Source organism: Ischnura elegans, chromosome 7 (genome assembly GCF_921293095.1).
Source record: "Ischnura elegans chromosome 7, ioIscEleg1.1, whole genome shotgun sequence".
In the NCBI taxonomy this organism is placed as follows: domain Eukaryota; kingdom Metazoa; phylum Arthropoda; class Insecta; order Odonata; family Coenagrionidae; genus Ischnura; species Ischnura elegans.
Window position 1 is genome coordinate 65,529,263 of NC_060252.1, and position 19,073 is coordinate 65,548,335.

A 19,073-nucleotide genomic window follows, 5' to 3' on the forward strand; every position below is an offset into this window, starting at 1 on the left:
ATGGAAACAAAATATCGTCTTACTCAGTCTGCCAATTTTACCCATCAGATTCATCACGTGGCCTAGGCTTTTGCATTTAAAGTGTGGTCCCAAGGGCAGAAGTATATGAATGCTCTATAGGTATATATTTTCTCTGAGCATGCTCAACTTCACCTTATGCGTTTCATTTTCAGATTAAATTTGAGCAATTTTCTTGCGTATTTACCTCTACTTCTTTCAGCTGTAGCGATTTTTAAAATTCCATAATTAAATGATATTCAAGGGTGAAGCTGAATCTTTCCAAGGGTATCCTAAAGAATTTCAGGATAAGGTTTCTTTTTTCCTTTAAAATTGGGTTTAACCATCTTTAAGCACCCGCCAGCGTAATAATTGATATTAGGTATATGATAGATTGAGAACTATGTGGAATTTCTGAGGATTTTGTGTGAGGTTAAAAATATTGCTTATTGTCGTTAGTTGCTACGTCGTCTGTCAGCCTTATTTCGTACCCGTCGTTTTTAGGTTTTATCTTTGAAAAATAATTTAAATAAAATTTACTGTAAAATTTTATTACATTTCTAAAAAATTAAGTAATTTTCTTTTTCCAAAATAGTGTATCCACTCGAGGAAAAGTTATTTATAATGAGAAATGTCATAAATTCATTTTTCAGTGGAACAGTCCTTTACATTGTCGATTGATTGTGCATCACGCTTCCGCTTTGTTTTTAAATTAAATTGTTCTGATTACTTCGCACGCTGTCGGCATTTAAAGCCGCAGGGAAGCGTGCCTGCCTACTCTTTCATCGCAGCGTAGTTGCATGATGTTACTCGCGGATTCTCGGGTTGCGACGGGGTGACCTCTGCCCTTTTATGGCCTGGTTTTGAATCGTACTTCCTTCCCGCATTTCCATCCTTGGTCATGGCTTTTAAAATGCAATCGAGCGAGGCTCGATTACCGCACACGATGATCTCGCTTTTGATTACATCGGCTGTGTGGCTTGCCATGGAATCCTGTCCGTGGGAGAACCTCTCGAGTTCGTTTTGAGAATTTACAAGCTTGGAAAATTCGTATATTTTATCGCGACGTTTTTGATTCGGAGCCGTTTTTTTTATCCTCGCGGGGAGATTCATGCATTTGGATGAGGGAGGTATTGACCGCGTCATGGAAGGAGACGCGGTGAAAATCTGTGGTGAGTTGCTTCAGTCAGGCGTATCTAGGGTCAGCTGTCTCTCCTTAGGGTACTCCAGCAACCGGCTTTAATTATTATAATTTTTATTTTGTAGTCTTATTGTTTCTTTGCGGTATGGTGATTTTCATTTTCATTTTTGCTGATTTTGGATATCTTGTGCCGAATAAACCATGCATTTAGGTTGCCAACAATTTACATCTCCATTATGAGTTTAATGATGGATGGCAAATTGCATCATTATTTTCATGCATTGAATGATCCAATTTACTTATGTGATAGTGATAATGGAAAATAATTTAAATTTGAGCTCGTTAAATTTGCAATAAGCATTTCAATATTAAAACATAATAGGCAATAAAGAATAATGTTGTTAAGTGTTCTATATAAAATTTGAATGTTAAAAAAATAAAATTTAAAATCGCTTATTAATATTGAACTTTTGGTGAATTGAAATACACCTTTTGTATAGAGGGAATAGGGTGTTTAGAATGACAGTATTGAATTCGAATTTATTCCATATTGCGTGTGCAGTTGCAATATTTTAGCGCTTATGTCTCGACGTGAACAATTAAATTATTTATGCTGGATATCCCTTCAACTCTCTTAGGGATTTTCAATGACTCTCTTGAAGTGAAGTTTGGAGTAAGTCATGTTTGATGCTAGGCACGATGTGGTGAAAGTTTTTAATGTAAGTAAAAGTGGACAATACAATATTTCCACTGAGTTTAATTTTGGACGCTACGCGTTTCGTTGCTACAAACAACGTTATCTTGATAATGTTGTTTGTAGCAACTAAACGCGTAGTGTCAAAAATAAAACTCAGTGGAAATATTGCTGTGTCCAATTTTACTTATTTTGCAGTAAGGATATTAGGAAAAGAGTTGGTGTAGCAAAGGAGGCGTTTACGAATTGTGAAGAACTAAGGAGATGATCGTTATGTACGGCTGTTAAGAAGTGATTAGTGAAGGATAGATCTTAATGTTGCGGAAACGTGGACGCTTGGATATGAAGATAAGAAAAGACCGCAGGTGATCGTTATTTCAGACTACGATTTACGTCTTTTATTTAGGCTTCCTCTTGACTCTGTGACAAAAGAGTATATTTTTTTCAAACTTCATCGCTAGGGTTAAGTTTACTTGTTAGAATTGCGAGTAGGTAACTAAGCTCCTGGGATTCGTCTCAATGCAGAATGAGCCCACGCACACTTGCAAACCTCAGTGTTTTGTAGGAATAGAAGGAATAATAAATTTGCTATTTCCACATGGTAATTTATTGAGACCGACCATGATTTCGTTACAGCGTAACATTGTTAAGGGTGTGACGCTGTAACTAAATCGTGATCGGTCTCAATAAATTACCACGTGGAAATAGCAAAGTTGTTATTTCTTCTACTCTTACGGTTATGGATTTCCACCAAGTTACGCCCGCTACTATTAATTACCTCGGTGTTTTATTTTTGGATTTCAGGCTGGCCTCCTTCCTTTGATACTCAGTATTTTGGAAATTCAGATTCGTATTTTTACCATAAGATTTGAAGGCATCAACATTTTCAGTTTGCGTCCGCGTATGCTGTTGAATAATCGACAACAGTTTCGCCTGCAGGACGCAGCCCGGCAGTGTTGACGTCATCCGTTCATCGCTGCGGAAACCCGCGAACTAACATAAGATCTTAACTGCATTCATAAATATATTGCTCATCAGGTGTAGGAATGCATTGAGCGATTCTGCGTTGCGAATAAATTCTCACCAGTCTTTAATCAGTTAGACGGCATTGTCTTCGCCATCACTAGATCTAACATGTATTCAAACATTTCTTCCAATTTTGTCACCTAAGTTCTGGGAAAACCTGGGTTAAAGAGGCGAAACGCCTACTGAAATATTTGTTAATCAGCAAAATACTGTGATCAAAACCAAGCGGTGTATTGTCTCGGAAAATAAATTTATTTTTAGTTTCCGCAGTCGTGTTGATTAGTATTGTTCCCTTTGGCAGCTTATCCCTTCGGTTTTCTGCTCATTTAGCCACCCACCGCTCGTCTTGTTCGAAGTCATCCGTGGTAGCACGGCTGGAATTTCGTGCTGGCGCGTGAGCGATGCGTGTCACCACAACGCACGGCCTGAATAGATCCTCCTCCCTCTGTGTTCTCTTCGGATTTTTAGGTCGGTGGGCGATCCCCTCCGGCCAGTTTCCCTGATAAAGCTCGTGCTTCTGGGGCTAGTGCAATCGACTCGGCTTGGAGCAGAAAATGCGCACCCTCCCGTGGATGAGGCAGAGATGGAGTACGTAACTTGCGAAATTTAAGAGCAGTTGGTTTAACTGATCCCTCTTAACGAAAAATTTTTCCTCCTACTCTGCCAAACATTGTGTTATTATACTCTGTAAGCCTGCTTCTAACATTTGGTAGTTTAGATTTGGGAAAGATTAGTTGCGGTGAACGGAAAAAGTTTAATTCGTTCATTTTCTTTTTATATTAATAAAAAAATGGTAAAGTAGCCGTGCGCTCTTCATGAGTTGTTGACGTCATATCAGTTTAGACTCACAAACTCGTTGAAAGACAGGGACGCTAATTGAAGGGAGGAATCGCAGGAGTATAAACAGCAATTAAACACGTGTGGTCGATGCGCGAGGCCGAGGTACAGCTGGAACGCGGCGAACTCTGTTAGCAGGGGTCGATGACGTCATCAACTTTAGGGGTGAGGACATCGATTTTTCGCCGCGAATAGCTTAAGAAGTTGTCTACGGGTCGAAAAAAGGAAACTTTCTTTTCTTTTTAATCTTTAACTGGCATAATGGAAATGAAGAAACTTTGTGACTTCCACACTGGAGGACCAGTTTCTGCTGTCAAGCCATCTTTAGGCACATTAAATGTATCTGAAGATGGTTTAACAGCCTAAACTCGTCGTTCTGTGTTAAATAAATAGCGGAAGTCACAAATTCTCTTCATTGCTATAATGGAGCCATTCTAACCACGTTATTGCTTCCATTTTGGAGTTGATTTTCAACTCGCACTCGCAATCCACAATTTACAGAAATTCGTATAAGGCCCATTATGGATATGTGTTTTAGTTCGTTTAAACATGCAAAATTTGCCTTAATCCCTCTTGTATTTGCAATAACCCATACTAATCCAGTATATATTTCATCTAAAAGGGCCAATTCGAAAGAAATATCTGTTAAATGAGGGGTTTGATCAATATCGGTGCCCATGTATAGTGCGCCATCGTAGTCGTGCCATTTTTTAAAGTGTATATTTACGTACAGACATTTTTGCAACTCCATTAAGCGAAACATTACATTCATCCAGTACCAAGAGGAATGGAAAGAATGTCGCCATATCACGGGTGCTTTTATTTTTTTTTTGGGATCTCCGTGCAGTGATTTTTCGTGTTCTTTTTCCATGTTATGCACCGTTGGTTCTCCCTAGGCAGGCAGTTGTGCCACCCCGACACGACCTCACGTGTAAGCAGCGAACGGTCAGTCATGGTTGGTTCACGCGAATAGGGACATTATTGCCGTTTCCTACGTGCCACAGCGCTCCCCTTTACTCCGTCTTTTTCCTTGTCGGACTCCTGATAGTAAAAAAAAATTCTGTCCCTGCATTTTCACCACGATACCAAGGTGTTTATTAATTACGATTAAACGCCACGGATAGGAATGCATTTTATGTTGTTGGAATGAAATATTTCCTTTAAAAATCGATCCTAAACGAAAGTTATCTCATCCCCCATAAATAAACGTGCTGACAGAAAATAAAATTCTTGAGGAAATTAGTATATACGAGTATGATTCAATCCTTGAGAGTGCCAGTCTTTAGATATAAATCATGTCGATACGCCCTTATGTAGTATATGAAGTTGTGTAAGGGAGTCAATTTCAAGCATCCGTTAACTTCAGGGACCCTTCATCTGTCGAAAAATGGTATTCTTGCTACGGATTGAGAATAGAAATAGAGGAAATTACGGTGGTCCTGCTTCATGCGTGAATGGAAAATAGTTTTTATTTACTACCAAAACTGTATTTGCTCTGTCGATATTTTATGGTAGTTACTTCGTCAAGAGATTGCTGAAAAAGTTAAACGGCGTATATTATTTCAAAAGTTACTCTTATCAGTTCCAGTTTCATATTTATTCCCCTTCCGCCAGCTTATTTCAATAATTAATCATGAAAATCTCCGCATTTGACGCCGGAAGTGGTTTTGCCTTAGTTACCTTGCATGAAAAACATGTCAATTGAAATTCAGCCATTAGGAGGACCATTTTCTGGATTGTAATTTATCGCTAACGTCGTACACCCTACGATTTAATAGTTAAAATGTATACCTCATGTAATAAATCGATTTTATTAAAAATATCGAATCTAATCTCTTTGTCTGTTGATGCGTAATTATTGAAAGCGAGACGTTATTTCTCGTAGAGGAGATCTCGTCGGTTTATGAGAGGGGGCCCGAAGATTTATTCCTTATATGGCTTCCACTCTACTCTCCCATCCTCGCTCTGCCGATTTGCTGTGAATTTTATATACGGGCGGCTTTCTTCAGGGTTATTTAAATCCCAACTCGTGCCGTTTGAGCCACAATCCCTCGCATTTTACCTCGTTTTTATCACTTCTTTTTCTTAATTTATTTATCTGAGAATTAAGTCTCTCCAACAATGATGTTGAAATCATTAAGCTCCGTGGATGATCAGACCAGTCAGCTAGGGGGGTGCAGGCTATTGTGGATGCACTAGAAAAGCGTTGCGGTAGTATGGCATGAGGATTAATTACGAGAAGACCTAGGTTATGCGGTTTTATAAAGCATCGCGAGTTAGGAATTTGAGACTCAAGGTAAAAGTAGGTGGGGAAAAACTTGAGCAGATAGATCATTTCAACTTTTTGGGCAGCGCATTAGTGGAAAATGGATGCAGCTGTAAGGACATCAGGAAGAGAATTGCGTTGTCAAAGGTCATGAACAGGAAGGAGCATTTGGGAGGATCGTTATTTTCGAGTTTAAAGAAAAGGTTAGGGAAGAGTGATCCAGAGCGTACCTCTTTATGGTGCGGAAACGTGGACACTTAGGGAGGACGACGATAGAAGACTGGAGGCGTTTCGAGATGTGGATATGGAGAAGAATGGAGAAGGTGAAGTGGACGGTGAGGAGGAGAAAAGACTAAGTGCTGGACATGGTGGTGAGGAGAGGCAGCTTCGAGATGAGATACGAAGGAGACAGAAGGTGAAGATACTTAGCGGGGAGGGGATGTTGAAAATAGTGTTTGAGGGTAGAATGTTAGGTAAACTAGGTACAGGAAGGAAGAGAAAAGCATTTTTAGATAGAATGAAAGGGAGAGGAAAGAATTGGCCTTACTCTTATTTAAAGAGGGTAGTACATGAAGGGAGTTAGGCTGCCAGAATACTTTCTAAGTACACCATGGAATCCAACCTTAATCGGTAGAATTCTTGAATTAGTTAAGCCTATCCGAACCCACTTTGGATAAACCCATTTTATGAGTAGTTAAGTGATGCATTTTATGGAATCCAGAGTTAAGCATGCAGATTTTTATAAAGGTTGATAAAGGATGTTGACCTTGTCGCGATTGTAACGCGAAGCACGCCTTGGAAGCCTAGACATACGGTGCGTGGTTGTTCATCTTGGACGTTCGTCGCCCACGCTAACGATGAAAAGGGGAGGGGGATACATTAATAGATGAAATCGCTTCGAAGGGTTAGGAGCTAACGATAGCGGAGGGGTGGAAGGCCTCCCGCTCGGTTAGGCGGTCACTTGGAGCAATGCCCTGATCACTTTCCCTTTGTCCTTATTATTACCCCTTCTCCGTCCTGCAGTCCACCCACCGCGTCCTTTCTATCACTCTCTCTCCCTATCCCTCGCTCTGTCGCCTATTTCATCTCGTCTCGTCTGTCTCTACGATCGCCAGTTGACGAATGGGTAGTGGCCAAGCCGTGCGCGCTTGATTGCGGCGATCTTCTAAGCGGATGCTCTTCGTTCTCCTCAAGGGGATGCTTGACGAATGAGGCGTCGTGATGCATTAGGTACGATCCTGATGAAACCTCGGAGTAAATATGTACAGGGTTATCATGATAATAATTGTGCGGTTTTGAATTTGGTTTTTAAAGGAAAGCAGAAATACCAATTTATGTGTTTGTATTTTTGAATTTGTTGCCTCTGACGGGTTTTGTTCTCTGACCAAGCACATTTCACCGTCAGGAGAAATATATAAAAAGAGCGGACATGATGGCTACGCAACTTCCTTACTATACTTACGGGAAAAATGTAAACAGTTAGCAAAGTAAATAATAACAGTGAATGATCACGCCGAAATTCCGATACATAGCCTTCTTTCGTGAGTATTTAGTTTAATTAAAATAAAATTTCCAATCGAAATTACTTGAAACACTATCGTGAAAATGAGCCAATCAAATCCATCACGCGATCCTAAGCTTTGCCATTTCAATCTTGGTCCCAATCGCAGAAGTCGATGAGCGTCCTGGAATATACAGGGTTATCATTAAATAATGTTGCGGTTTTGAACATTTTTTTAATGAAAGCAGAATTACTTAATATTATATTTTTCGTCTCATGCAATTTTTATACATAATTGATAAATTTTTATATGTGCGCCTTTAGTCGTTCGTAAAGAGAGAAACCCGTCGTCGACATCAATCGGCGTGAACAATCTAGTTGAGATGTTGACGGACAGAATTTCAAAGAGGCTAGTAAGTATATCTTTGCTTTGAAATAGAATGGGTATATCGCCGAAATACTGGCATGGATTTCATACCCAGCTGTATCCTGTGCGTTCGTCGTGTGTAGGTTACGGCAAAACCCTTGCCGAGATACCTTCTTTAGCTGTTAAAGGTATGAGACGAACCCCACGATCACGGCGAACGGCAATGCTGCGGTTGGTTTAAGTTTTTGTGGTCGCAGAGCACGACCGGATTACCCCTGTCCCCCAGGGATATTTTTTTCACTTCTCCCCGTTTCGGTTCATCCTCCTGCAAGTTTGCGAAATGAAGTCGCCGAGGTAAAAACGCTGGCGTCCTGGCAACGCAACGGCATCTTTTATTGACCGGGGTTTGTCTTGCTGTACCTCCTTTTACTCCCCCCCCCCCCCATATCGTTGGCTTTAGTTTGGAAATCCCATGGGTACGTGCTGCCATTGCATCCAGTAACTGAGTACGTCGCATCCACGTACTCAGTTGCTTTTATGATTTCTACATCGCTCCCTTTCCACCGGTCGTATTTTGTCCTACTTCGCCGTGAATTATTCATGATAAAATCTAATTATAACCTTGAAAATTTCAGGGTATATTCATTAGAACTTCGTCAACTTATTCATGTGTTCCAAATATAAAAAACTTTTCATCTGAGAGAATCAAGAGGTAACATTTGTAAATTTGAGACTACGGAAAATGATCAGTTAATATTTAAATGAAATTTATTCCGGAACTTGTAAACTTATAAGGATAAATTATTTATGAAGACAAATAACCTGGGGATATTTTGGATGCGAAGAAAGGCACATACTTAGTGGACGACCTTTCAAACAGTAGCATGCATGAACTTGGAAAATTGTTTTAAACTAAAAACAAATTTAATCATACCTTGCTACATTAGGCAGCAAGAATTTTATGATAAAAAGCAGTTAAATAGTGAAAAGTGTATTACAGAGCTTATTGAGCTCTCTGTTGAGTGAGTTTATTTCGTATTCATTGCTCAAGAAAGTTAAGCACGAGGCCAGATTTTTGCTGCTGCCCTGCAAAATATGCTTTGTATCTGAGTCGCCCGTGGTCTGTCGTAATTTTGCAGGCAAGTGGGCAAAGTGGCATGGATTCCTCCTCCTCACGTGCCTCCTTCGGGACCGTTGCCTCGGTTTGACCTCTCGGGTCGTTCCCGCTTTTCAGGCCCGTCGCCTCGTCGCTTACATTATAAAACCCTTTGACCCTTGCTCTAGTCCTGGCTCGTGATTGAAATCATCCGAGATGAGAGCTCGATTTGATTTTTGATCATATGCTCGAGGGAACCGTTATTCGGTTTGAGATTGTCCATTGTTGCCTCGACCGGTGATGCTGGAACGGACCACGTTTTAGTTACCTAGAAGAATCCTCACAGGAAATTTAAACGAGAGTGCGTATTGGCTTCTGCGCATGAGGCAATGCTGCTCCACATCTCGTGACGCCCATCCCACCTGCCTCTTCGCCCTAGTGAAGGTTCTCATTGGGTGTTTGTTTACGATTTGGTTTGTTACTGTTTGTTTTTCAATAAGTTTACAAACATTTTTTGGTGTTTAAGCAATATCCTTTTCGCTTTCTTTGATTATTACATTTATGAATTAGCTTTTGAAATTGAAATAATGCATTAACTTGAATTTCACCCATCCTCTCACAAGTAATGCTAGAGGTGAATCAGTCGTAAACATGGAGACAAAATTAAAATGTTCCTAAAGTAGACCACATATCGTGGTACGTGTAGCCATCTACCGCCTGATACTGTGCAGCCGGCATGCGCGCTCTCGTGCGTATTTCACAGGAGGAAGAACCTATAAATGTGTAGTTTTTTTCACGAAGGACCAATATGTTGTTTCTTACTACTAGTAACTTACCATCAGTTTCAGGCCTCAGAGCAAAAAGCGTATTTTCTTTCTGCGCCGTTTGAAGCTTAAACAAAAGACTGCTAAGAAGGTTCGAATATTTTAACTAAGCCGAGGATTTAAGCATTTATGGAGGTAAAAGTATGAGCGTGATCTCCAAAGATGGCGTAAAAATTGGCCGGAAGTAATTTGATTTCTTCTTGGAGGCTTCTTTGATCTCTTGCTCTCCACCTTGCGGAAGATGCCGTGAAGCGATGAGACTAATTATCATGTCAAGTTAATAAATTGTATAAATGTCTTTAAATTGAATTCTCCATTCATACACATGAATTCTTCAAGCTGAAGCAAAACTTAGGTAAATTAATGATTTCTTGAAGTTCGGCCCAAACTAATTACTGACAAATTTTGATGACGTTTTTAGAACTTTGATTCCATTCTGCCGAGGGACGTGATTGAAAAGAAATGTTGGAGCAATTTCTTTGTGGGAATTCATTATATTTTTCTGAGGGCCTACTTATCATATACACTATATAATACCTCTGGAATTAGTAGTTAAAACATTAATTCAATGTTATAGTAAATATTAATGGGGTCTATATTCGAACACAGTTTCGAAAGGTTTGGTTGTTTGCACTGTCATCTAGAGAGCTTATATCTTTGTGATCGTTGTTTTGCTTTCCAGTATGTTTATTTGGTGGTTGTACTGAATAGAGGTTTCCTAAGGCGAAGATGTTTGACGTGTGTCGTCTTTGACATTTCGGATCTTCCAGGCTTGAGTCGGTGGAGCCAAAAGTGAACACGCCCCGCTTCTATATTAATAGAGCGAATGGTTTGTTATGTACACACCGTTGACTGCCAGCGAGTTGGGTTAATTTTAGAGTACGTTACGGAATGGAAGGATCCAATGGATGCTTTTCTCACGATGCTTTTCAGACCAACCACCTTGCAGTTTCTCACGTAGCTGGTTCATAGGTCTTGCACTCAGTTTGACGCCCATGTCTACTGTTTTTTTCCTTTTAATGGCATAATTTCAATATTCAAGATGATGTCAAGACTAACATTAAAATAGGGAAAAAACTGTTAAACGAGAATGAATTCTTTTATTTGGGAAGCAGGATAACTAGCGGTGGGTATCTCGTCAATGTGTAAACGGCTATTATTAATTAAAACATCGTTAAGCTGGTGAGATGAAAACTTTCTATAGAGAATCCCCATAAGGTTACAATATTTTCAATGTCTCCAGTAATTACGTGGGACGCCCCCCCTATAATTCACCACTGTGAAGTATGTGACCCCGGTTGATTTTGGGACCAACAGCCTCAATGGTGACTCGGTATAAAGATACGTATCTGTTTGCGTAAGTGATAAATGTATGATCATATAAAGGGACGTATCTATTTGCGTGAATGTTCGAAGTTCAGTGAAGACCCTGTCCCCGTGTAGCCTGCGGCAGAATTACAGGGTGCGGTTAAAGGTTCGTGGAATCTAGGGGCGGTGGCTCGAAAAATTCGGGGAAACGCTTCCTCAGCCGGTAGATCTTTCCCAGCGATAAATACTCCGTGTGCTCCGTAAGAGCAGTAATTCCTATGGCGTCTGAGAAATTTCGCCTCATTTCGCCGTTGTCACGGAGACCGTGGAGATGAAATGAGCGCTCTCCACAGTCACACTTGTTGAGCGACGCTGCGGCCGTTCATTCCTCCTCGGCCAAGATCGATCTCTTTATCTTGAATTAAGGGTATTTTCTCCCCTCCCTCCCTCCTCTCTGGAGTGCTATTGTAGACGGCAGGTCTTCCCTCCCCCCGTTGAAGTTATGCAATCTCACGAAGTACGCTGACTACGGAAGTCTAAAGCGTTGTTCGCAACAACTTAACTTGGCATAACTCATGTTCAACCGATCAAGGCGTGATGTAGGGGAAGTTGGACGTGTTGAAATAGAAGGTCGTTGTAGTTTTCCACCTGGTGCAAGGCAAGATGGCTCTGTGGACCGACACTCGTGGTACGCATTAAATAATAGGGTAATTTCCTTCAGCAAAAAAACGAAAGGCATTGATTGCGATTCTTTACCCACCATTAGTGTATTCATAATATAAAAATTATTTGGTTTAAAAAATCCCAGTTTAGACGAATGGCAATGGTCAATTTTAACCTCATTTGAAAAAGGGCAGATTGGTGCCCATGCGATGCCACTCCAAGCGATGTCACAGGGACCCAGATGCTATACCAGCAGTCAGGAGTTTTACATCGTCTGAGATTACCAATTCATGAATGAGGCACAGAGCTCAGGGAAACATATAATCACCTATTAAAATGGCCTATGGTCGGAAAGTTTCGCGCAAGGTAAGGGGGGTACACCTTGCGCGTTCTACGGTATTGCCCGACAATGCCCCATATAGTATTATAACTTTTTTGTGCAACTCGAACATTAAAATACTTATGTGAATTACGAAGGACCTTTGAATGTGAGAAGTACCTCCCCAAGTACAGGCGAACCCCGATAATCGGAACACCTAAATAATGCAAACGTCCTTCGTCCGTAGTGTCGTCAATTCGTCTGTACTAATTATGGATTTTCATATTTTAATGCAACAATAAAACTTTAATCGTTACTAGAAAAGGATTTTATTTAATTTAATTTTTATGTTAGCTCTCTTCTATTATAACTAAGATAGGGGGTTGGTATTATTTTAATTTTAATGTAAGCTATTTTGCTATGTTTTACTTATTTCGATGATGGAATAAAACTTAACATTACTTACATTCTTCGTCTTTGTTTCCCCCCCACGGCCTTAGCAATATCGTTCATCATCGCCAGTTAGGGGCAACACCGCACAGAGCGGTAATGCTCCAACTGATGTACGGTATTGTCCCGAATGCCGAGGCAGTACCGTGCAACAGTTACACCGCGTTCAAGCAGTGTAAGGGTTATGTAAAATAGGTGTAACTCTCAAAGTAAGTTAAATTTTCCTAAAATGAAGCAAAGAATTGGTGGGAAATCGAATTTCCTTCAAAATAATATTTGTTGCCTCTTTCGTTGAAGTTTTCAATCGAAAGGTATAAAATAAAAATGCTTAAGTGTACGCAATTACTCCGCTCGCCCTCGTTTTGAGCGGAAATCGGCAAAGGATGGCCAAAACTTAAAATTTTCTTCGTGTTTTATGTAGGCCTTGATTATTTTGGAAGCTTATAAGGTTTTACTTCCAAAATCCGAATGTGATATTGGTTTTCATGCATAAATTCAGGAACTGAGAGAAAATATGGCGGAAACCGTGAAAACCCTCATTTTCAAATATTAATATGGGATACAGCTGTAATTGATGTCATGATGAATAATATTATAAAGTAATATCCTTTGTGATAATACCTAAATTATTATCAAAATAACTTAAGCTGAGTTAGTTAATTCGATAGATTACCATTAAATGCGTTATGATTAGGTTTAGATATAGCCATTAAACGTTAGAATGAAAAAAAAAATATTCCACTGAAGTAATGTTGTATTTAACCTTCTTTAGTCTATAAAGCATAATGCTGAATCTGAGATCAATAGGTCAACAAATATCTATTACCGTATATGGAGTTCTCTTCTTACTATAGTCTTGGGTCTAATGGAAGACTCCGCGGCGTTCCCGTCGTGGAAATTCATTCAGGGTTTCACCTTCCCCTTCTTCCCTCTTTTACGTATGTGTAGACCCCCATTGTGTGTGGGGGCGGGCGGCCGTGGTTTTTAAAGTGTCGTGGAACCCATCGATCTTACCTTCCCTACCCCTCCGTTGTTCTGCCTCCCCCTTCCTGTCCCACTGGGCCGGCCCAAAGAGTCGATTATTTCACCGTATCCGCTCACGCTTACGCTGGGATTAAAAAGGAAAAGAAAAACTATTTTTATATTATTTTCCTCTCTTTCGGCGTTGTGTGGTAGTGACTGCCGGAAGCCGTTCTTGGCGACAGATGCCGGTCTTTCATTTATTTCTGCCGGAGCTCACATATCACTCAATCAGGGAAAAACTGGGGGAAACCGAGAGTTTGCGGTTTCCGTTATTGTGTTAAGGAAGAGTGTATTTATATGAGGAAATGGAATGGATATTTTTATGTCCTCAGTTTATCGAGGAAAATCAGCTGGACTTCTCTGGACGGGACAGCGTAGTAGGCTACATCATGAGGTTATGAAGAATGCAAAAAAGAAGGATCACGTGACTATAGAAAGGCTAGCGGATAGGAGAGCGGCATGGAGAGTTGTGTCAAACCAATCTTAAGGTTGTTGACTTTTGATGATGACTCCTAAGTCTAGTGTGGATTGTAGAGCTTTGCGGAGCGGAAACGTGGACGCTATAGAAAGATGACGAGAAGACAATGAAGGCGTTCGGGTATGGAGAAGGTGAAGTGGGCTAGGGGGAGGAGGAGTGTCGAAGTGCTGGACATGGTGGGTGTGGAGAAGCAGATTCTAGATGAGATACGAAGGAGACAAAGTATGGATGGAGCGAGTACAAAGCGGGAAGGGGATGTTGAAAACAGTGTTAGAGGGTAGAATGTTGGGTAAACGAGGGAGGAGAAGGAAGAGAAAAAGAGTTTTTAGATAGAATGAAAGGGAATAGGCCTTATTGTGAATTGAAGTGGGAAGTCCAGGAAGGGAGCGTGATTTCGTGGTTCAGTACACTCTGAACTTGTTGAAAGACCTATGTTAATTCCGCCTTTGCGATCAAAAACGGTGGTGGTAATGTGTGGTAGCATTAGCCCATGTGCAGGCTACTTGGATGGATGAAATTGGCGGACTCGGACCTGACGCAGTGAGAAAAGTCGCACACACAATCTTCGTGTAATGTGGGTTGCTATCGTTTAAGGATGAATTTAGCAAATGAACCTATGGTAAATTTAGGATGCTTATTATGTTGATTGTAAGCGGGCTTATGCAGAGGCTGCTGGGGATATCCAGTTGGATTGGTGGCTAGTGTGTTGTCTTCACACCTCGTGGGCCCTGGTTCAATTCCAAACAATGATCGAAATTTTTGAGTCTACTCGATCCTTGCTGGTGTGCTTAATGGAGGACACTCCTAGTAAAGCTCTGTCCGTCAGATGGGACGTTAAGTTGTGGTGCTCCTGGCGCCCTTCGATAAGAGCTGGGTAATGTAGGCGCTGGGTTTTCCTCCACCCTTATTTCTCTTACCTTTCCCAATGGGACAAATGGCTCAAGATTTTGGTTGCCTCCTCTAAATACTTAGCCTAATACTAAAGGCTGTAGTGCCAATGAAGGCCAGGTCATGACTAGTGACAGCCAGGTGGGTAGGTCATCTGTCTACTGATCAAAGGATCCTGGGTTCAAGTTGAAGTGAAGCGTTTGGACACCCTTGACCTTAATCCTCGTGGTGTGATGCTTAAGGGGAAATTATATGATAACTTACTCGAATATGGGAAATTCACATGTCTGGTACTTGTTCTGGGGTGAGCTCGACCCTCACCTATCGAAACTAATCGTTGGATTGAAGTGCTGAGTGTTAATGGTAGCATCTCCACAATTACAAATGATGTTGGTAGAAGAATATTTTTTCAATCGACTCAGTCTCTACTGTTTTTCCTTATTTAGAAGCTTTTGTAATAACTCTTACCATATTGTACTGATTTCAGTCAGAAACTGTTCTACCAATTTCATTTTTGAAGAGTTTTTTTCCTCTATTGTTTTATTCCTGTTTTAGCATACCATTGTGTTACAGGAATTTATTATAACCTACTTAATATATTTTAATTTGTTGAGTTAAATGAGGTAGAGAAAGACTAATATAAAACTAATATCATTTATTGCATTAAAACTTTGATTAGTTGGATACAAAGTTTTTTAAATTTTCATGGTTTTCCATTTCACCGATTGATGAATTTTGCATGAAAATCACTGTCTTTCAGGTCTAAATGACCCCATGTTTTAGATAATTATTTCCATACATTTATTTTGGTGTATAATTTTTCGATACTTCTTCCACTCAGTAATGTTTTCATTAATGGCCATGTTTGTGAATTAGCCCTTATAGATTGTTAGGTATTTGTGTGTGTGTGTGTGTGGCTTTAAAATTTATTCATCGAGTCATTTCTTTTTCAGGCAAAAGTAAAGAGGCAGAAATAAAGAGGATAAACAAAGAATTAGCAAATATTAGAAGTAAGTTCAAAGGAGACAAAACATTAGATGGCTACCAGAAGAAGAAATATGTCTGCAAACTTTTGTTTATATTCTTACTTGGCCATGACATCGACTTTGGCCATATGGAAGCAGTTAACCTACTCTCATCCAATAAATACTCTGAAAAACAGATAGTAAGTTACTTCTCTTTAAACCTATCTATGTGAACTTGGAATCATGATTTATTTAATTGTTATTTGTTGGTTTGATCAAGTTCTATATGCTAAGGTGTTATTCTGTGCCTTAATTATGTGGTGCTTTCTCTTAACTAATTTTTTGATTTCTTAATTCCAGGGTTATCTCTTCATATCAGTTTTGGTGAATACCAACAGTGACCTCATCAAGCTCATTATCCAGAGCATAAAGAATGACTTATCATCTAGGTAAAAATTGATTAACTCTTTTACCATGTATTTTTCTAATTCTTGTATTAATAATTATTTTTAAACACAACAGCGGTACCGTATGAGTGTTTCACATTCTTTTTGCAACTCTGGATGTTTGAATGATTTCAGCCAGAGTAATACATTTTGAATCGAAGTTATCAGTTATAGCTAGGGAATAAGTCTATAATGTTAGTTATGAACATCTCAGGAATGCCAGGAATGTAAAAGGAAAGGAAAAATTCGAAAAAGGATAAAGAAGAAAAAATTCAAGTCCGTACTTTTCCAAAAATTATTTTAGCCAAAAGTGAATAACTATCGTACATTATTTTAAGGGAAACAAATAAAACTAAAAATATTTTTTTTCTAATCATGTATGTTTAAAAGAATATGAAAATTATCAGTAGCCATAGAGTTAAATATTTTAACAGGGCAATTTTGACAAGAGTTTGAAAAATAATGAGGCCTGTATTTTTTAGTATTTTATCTTTAGTCTACTTATAGCTATCTAATTGCTATGAAAAATAGCTTGAAATGTTTCTAGGCTAGGGCAGGTGTACCAGACTCCTTGGATCATTCCTTAAAAATTAGATATTTTAATGGGGAACCTTGCATGGCTTAAAAACATCATAAAATTGAACTTTAAGAAGGCCTATGCTAGATCAAAATGTTAGTCGTGAATATTTGGCACTTAAAAAATTATTGTGCAAACCTACAGGATATCAGGGTGAACCTTGTAAATTGTAACCTTGACTAGGAAGCTTAACTTCCAGTTACAATCAACATTCAGTCAAAAGCTGTATATGTGACTTTTCACACACATTTGTGTTATTATCTAGTACTTGAGACAAAAGCACATTTCTGTTGAAGTTTTCTCAAAATATGTACTCATAGTTTGCAATAAGCTAATTTAAATATCTTTTATTTCTGCTGACATTTTCATTTCATTCTCTTTTATTTATATTTATTGTGAAATTGTTTGGAATTTTTTTGCTATTTTAATACAAATAAAATTTTTTTTACATTCTGCAAACATAATTCATGAGACTCTAACTTTTCATTTTTTAGGAATCCAATTCACGTAAACCTGGCTCTTCAGTGCATAGCAAATATTGGTAGCAAGGAGATGGCCGAGGCATTTGGGAATGAGATTCCAAAGCTCCTTGTATCAGGGTGAGTGCTTGTTTTATTCTTTACGAAGGAGTGAAATTACTTGTGTATGCTATGTAATGAATGTATTGATTTCAACAGTATTAAATCTATCATAAAACTCAGAAATATCTTTCTATACGTGAAATGTGTTGCTGATGTGTGATTCACTAGTGTTCTTTAGAGCTAGAAATTATAGATATGAGAAGCTTTAAAAGTTTTTCCAGTATTATTTCTGTATTATAGTGTGTCATAAAATTTTGCTAGAGTATTTTCATTTGCTTTTAAAAATTGTTTTTTTCAAATTTTAAATTAGTGATGTGGCGTGTTGAATATAAAGGCCATGATTAATCAGAAATGAGTGCATTTTTACTATATTTATTTTGTGTAGTTTTTGAGAGATGCATAATTAATACAGTAGTTTATGGCTATATTATTTGGTATTTCAACTTAAACAAATGAAAAAAATGGATTTCCAACCTTCCTTTATTTTAAAATTTCTTTTATTCCAACTTGAATTTCAATGAACACAACGTTATGTTATTCCTTATTTGGGTGTGAGCTATAGTAGAAAGTGGCCTTTGAAATGTATAAGAAAAAATGAATTACTCTAAAAGCTATCTCATGCATCTATTTTCACGGTTGTACGGTAAAATCGATCTTGAAAACAATTTATCAAGCTTTCTGATTACTGGAAACAAAGATAGAATAATGACTCAATAATGAAATTTCCTATTGGTTATCATATTTAAATACATGAATAAAAAGTGAATTATAAATTTAATTGATCTTTTAAAATGCTGATTATTATTGCTAGCTCTCGTAAGACCCAGTCTGGGGATTCAAGTACAATATTTTTGCTCTCCTAACATACTTCTAAATTGATGTTTACTTTTAAAAAATAATATAAAACATTTTGTCAATGTACTAATGTATTTTTCAACTTTATTCTCCACTCAGGGACACGATGGATGTGGTGAAGCAGAGTGCTGCGCTGTGCTTGCTTCGCCTGTTTCGAACATGTCAGGAGGTCATACCAGGGGGAGAGTGGACGTCAAGAATTATTCATCTGTTGAATGATCAGCATATGGGTGTTGTTACAGCAGCCACGTCGCTAATTGATGCACTTGTCAAGAAAAATCCCGAAGAATATAAAGGCTGCGTTAGTCTTGCTGTCTCACGTCTTAGTCGGGTATGAAATATTTTGACTATTTTTAAGTTTTCCTTACAGATATCATCCTGCTTTCTTTAGGGCAATATTATTTTATGATAGTATATCACTATGGGCAGTGGCGTAGCTAGGGGGAAGGGCCCGGACCCCCCCTCCCCCATAATATAAAAACACAATTATTTTCTTTCATAACAGAAAACAAAATATTGAAAAATCATGAATTTACAAAATATTTCTTTAACAAATGAAGTTTATATAAAAGTACACTTACTTCTCATCACAAAAGAAAACCAAATCTTGTAAAATCATGGATTTACGAAAGATTTCCTTGAAAAATGAAGTTTTTTCGATTAGGAATAGTGTTAAAATTAGTTTAAAACCCATAATGTAGTACCCCGTTTTTCAAAAATTTTTTCCACTGGTTTGACACCCCCCCCCCCCCCCCCCCCCAAACGAAATTC

General features: G+C 38.8%; 1 protein-coding gene across 2 annotated transcripts in view; it reads left to right on the forward strand.

The window, feature by feature from the left end:
- The window catches only part of LOC124161830 (AP-2 complex subunit alpha), an 84,484-nt gene that overhangs the window by 39,617 nt on the left and 25,794 nt on the right, over positions 1–19,073 (forward strand). For both annotated transcript variants that reach the window (XM_046538033.1, XM_046538034.1), the window contains exons 3-6: positions 15,832–16,043; positions 16,204–16,292; positions 17,361–17,465; positions 18,402–18,633. In XM_046538033.1, the coding sequence (XP_046393989.1) occupies positions 15,832–16,043; positions 16,204–16,292; positions 17,361–17,465; positions 18,402–18,633 (638 nt within the window). The remainder of the gene's footprint in view (positions 1–15,831; positions 16,044–16,203; positions 16,293–17,360; positions 17,466–18,401; positions 18,634–19,073) is intronic.